This window comes from Sinocyclocheilus rhinocerous, unplaced genomic scaffold, assembly GCF_001515625.1.
Source record: "Sinocyclocheilus rhinocerous isolate Xijiao unplaced genomic scaffold, SAMN03320098_v1.1 scaffold2834, whole genome shotgun sequence".
In the NCBI taxonomy this organism is placed as follows: Eukaryota; Metazoa; Chordata; class Actinopteri; order Cypriniformes; family Cyprinidae; genus Sinocyclocheilus; species Sinocyclocheilus rhinocerous.
Genome location: NW_015662588.1, coordinates 29,412 through 32,578, shown reverse-complemented (window position 1 = coordinate 32,578; position 3,167 = coordinate 29,412). Strand labels below are relative to the sequence as shown.

The following is a 3,167-nucleotide window of genomic DNA, read 5'->3' as shown; positions in this document are numbered from 1 at the left end:
CTCGCGCATCTGCGCCGCCGCGCGCTCAATCCACTCAGCGTGCTTTGCTCATCAGCTCACGCACATCAGCTATACAGCCGTTAATACTGAATGCTTAACATTATATTCATTGCATACATATACTTCGTAGACATCCTTAATCTCTAATAACTCCATTCTGCGGTCTGTTGTTCTGTTGTCGGTGTTTCTTTGTCTGAATATGGCACTTGTCACATGCTGTGTGGTATCGAAGTTTGGTATCGGGGCATTTTAACGAGTACTATTCTCGTCACTTCATAAAATTCAGATTGAACCACTGATGGCAGATGGACTATTTTGACGATGTCTTTCATACTTTTCTGGGCCTTGACAGTGTTATTTACTTGGCAGTCAATGGGACAGTCACAAGCCTCCAAAATATCTTAAATTGTGTTCTGAAGACGAACAAAGCTTTTACGGGTTTGGAACGACATGGGGGTAAGTGATTGACAAAATTTTCATTTTGGGGTGGAGTAACCCTTTAAGTTCCACACATCTTTATGCCTCATAGTTCAGGTATTAAAAGGGTCATATCATGGAGAGCAAAAAAATAAAAAATCAACTTCAAAAACACCTTACTGAATAATTTCAATAAGCATTTTGTGCATGTGTATTTGTTGACATTTCCATTTCTAATGGAGTTTTCTGAAGAACTTTGGGGCCAATAATAGCAAATGACATACTGCAGCTTTAAAACAAACAATGTTATACAAACCCACACACCCCACAACTGACATGACTTAGATAGCACCTGTGTAGTTCTTACCTGGTGGACAAAGCACAGAGGGAACCAACAGCTACTGCGTACGTCGCCCCTTCCCAGCCCACATATTTGAAGGCCCCGGGCAGAGGGCTGTTCTTATCCAGCATGTAGTACGGCATCATCATCGTGAGGGCGGCCGATACGCCAAAGTAGGCGATGAAACAGATGAGAAGAGATGCCACAATGCCAATAGGCATCGCCCTCTGAGGATTCTTCACCTCCTCACCTAAAGCATGGAGAACGAGAGAGGAAAAGGCCTTTTTTTTTTTTTACACAGGAAGTATTTGACTTATAAATGTTTTCAAATCCCCACATCCATATGAAATCTGACTTAAATGTGATGATTATATGTTATTGTTGTTTTGGAATGCATCTCAGTTAGATAAGACTCAAAATAGATTAAAAATCTAAATTTTGTTGTCATAGAAAATAAGGAAGTCACCTGTTGTGGCGATACAATCAAACCCAACGAAAGCGTAGAAACAGGTGGCAGCACCAGACAGAACGCCAGAGAAACCGAACGGCATGAAGCCGCCAACACCCAAACTCTCTTCAGATGGCAACAGCTCTGACATACTGGAAATACAAACAAGTACTTCACTGGTTAGTTACCTAATATGTTCAGCTTTACACTTCATTTAACACACATTTTTTTTATTTGTATTTTTTTTATTTTAGTTTTCAATAACTAACACTTTGTCCACATCTCAAGATCCAATCAACATCCAATGGATAAGTCCCCGCCCTAAATGTTCTCTTTTACGATAATTAATTTTCTTTTACAAAATATGGAAGAAAAGATCTGTTGCTACATAATTGTGACTTTCAGCAAAACATACTTTTTCCTTGCTTCTTTTTGACTTCTTTTTGGTCAGTAATAAAATCTACATTTCACAAAATATACTGTTCTTCTATCAAATGGAAAAAACAAACAACAAAAAAAGGTTCTTTACTTCTCAAAGGATGTGTGGTTGAGGATTTCCTTAGGATCCAAGTTCCAGTTTTTGAGGGTTCCTTTGATCAGGCCCGACACCACCACAAACATCAGCACCAGAACATTGATGCAGGTGAACACTTTATTGACCATAGCGGACTCCTTCACTCCAAACGCCAACAAAGCTGCAGAACAAACACACACAACATTTCTATGTGTTCATTCCTGAACATACACAACCTGAGGTATATTTGTGTAATCTGACTCTCAGTGGCTTACCTGTCAGTATGAGGATGATGAGCACAGCAAACATGTCGGGACACTCTGCTAACACTCCAGGGGCCTTTATCCTCATGTGTAACTTGCAGAAATTCTCTATATGTTTCCCAATGAGCTCATCAAAGGTCGCACTCCAGGCCCGAGCAACACTGGATGTTCCTGAGAGAGGGAACATTGTAAGTGTGGTCAGGCAATATGGGTTATAACTACTGGTTGACCATCGATATTTGGCATTTATTTTTGCTAGGCCCAATATGCTAAAAATGTAAGTCAGTTAATATTAACTACTTCTTTATTGAACTACTGTTGTTTAAAACCAAGGTCACATTTGTAATCGTGCTGATAGTCGGGAAAACATCACTCTTGGTCGTGTGATGTTGCTTACCTATATTATATATTACATAGAATTTTTTTTTTTTACCGCAGTATGTTACTTTGTTCATGTTTGATTCTTTGTGAGTGCTGTTGCGCTTATTAGTTTTGATTTCTCCGTGAGTAAGACAGGCTGCGTGAGCCTCAACTGACGTGACCTTGATACTGTCAAAACATTATCCGTTATCAGTCACCGTTTACACTGAAAGTAATAACATCAGAATCATTCTCACCAAAGTTTCGGTGCTGCCCTAGTTATTGTTTGTTATTGATGTTTTAATCATGTTACTTGTCCGGTCGGGCTAAGATATCGCCATCGGCCATCAAAAAATCCTGGACTACTTGAATCATTCTCACCTATGATATAAGACAAGATGAGGTTCCAGCCGGTGATGAAGGCCCACAGCTCGCCCACCGTCACGTAGCTGTACAGATACGCAGAGCCCGTCCTGGGAACACGCGCTCCGAACTCAGCGTAACACAGTCCGGCCATGACTGAGGCTAATGCTGCAATCAGAAAGGATAGGACGATAGCCGGACCAGCGTTTTCCCGTGCCACGGCCCCAGCCAGCACATAGACGCCAGCGCCCAATGTGCTGCCCACTCCCAGGGCCACCAGGTCAAAGGTGTTGAGGCATCGGGAAAGCCGAGACTCTTCTGTGCTGCAGTCGACCACCTTCACTCGCAGAAGCTGTTTTCCAAAGTATTTTAGGTTGGCAAGGACCATGTTGATTTCTTTAAGCACTCACACATGCACGCACACACACACACACACACACACACACACGCACACACACACAC

General features: G+C 41.8%; 1 protein-coding gene across 1 annotated transcript in view; it reads right to left on the bottom strand.

The window, feature by feature from the left end:
* Positions 1 to 3,161, bottom strand: part of LOC107728169 (high affinity cationic amino acid transporter 1-like) — a 9,831-nt gene extending 6,670 nt beyond the window's left edge. The window contains exons 1-5 of the mRNA XM_016538265.1: positions 2,724 to 3,161; positions 1,995 to 2,153; positions 1,735 to 1,900; positions 1,224 to 1,357; positions 785 to 1,007 (exon numbers count right to left, since the gene is read on the bottom strand). Of these exons, the coding sequence (XP_016393751.1) occupies positions 785 to 1,007; positions 1,224 to 1,357; positions 1,735 to 1,900; positions 1,995 to 2,153; positions 2,724 to 3,093 (1,052 nt within the window). The 5' untranslated portion in view covers positions 3,094 to 3,161. The remainder of the gene's footprint in view (positions 1 to 784; positions 1,008 to 1,223; positions 1,358 to 1,734; positions 1,901 to 1,994; positions 2,154 to 2,723) is intronic.
* Between the last annotated feature and the right edge of the window lie 6 nt (positions 3,162 to 3,167).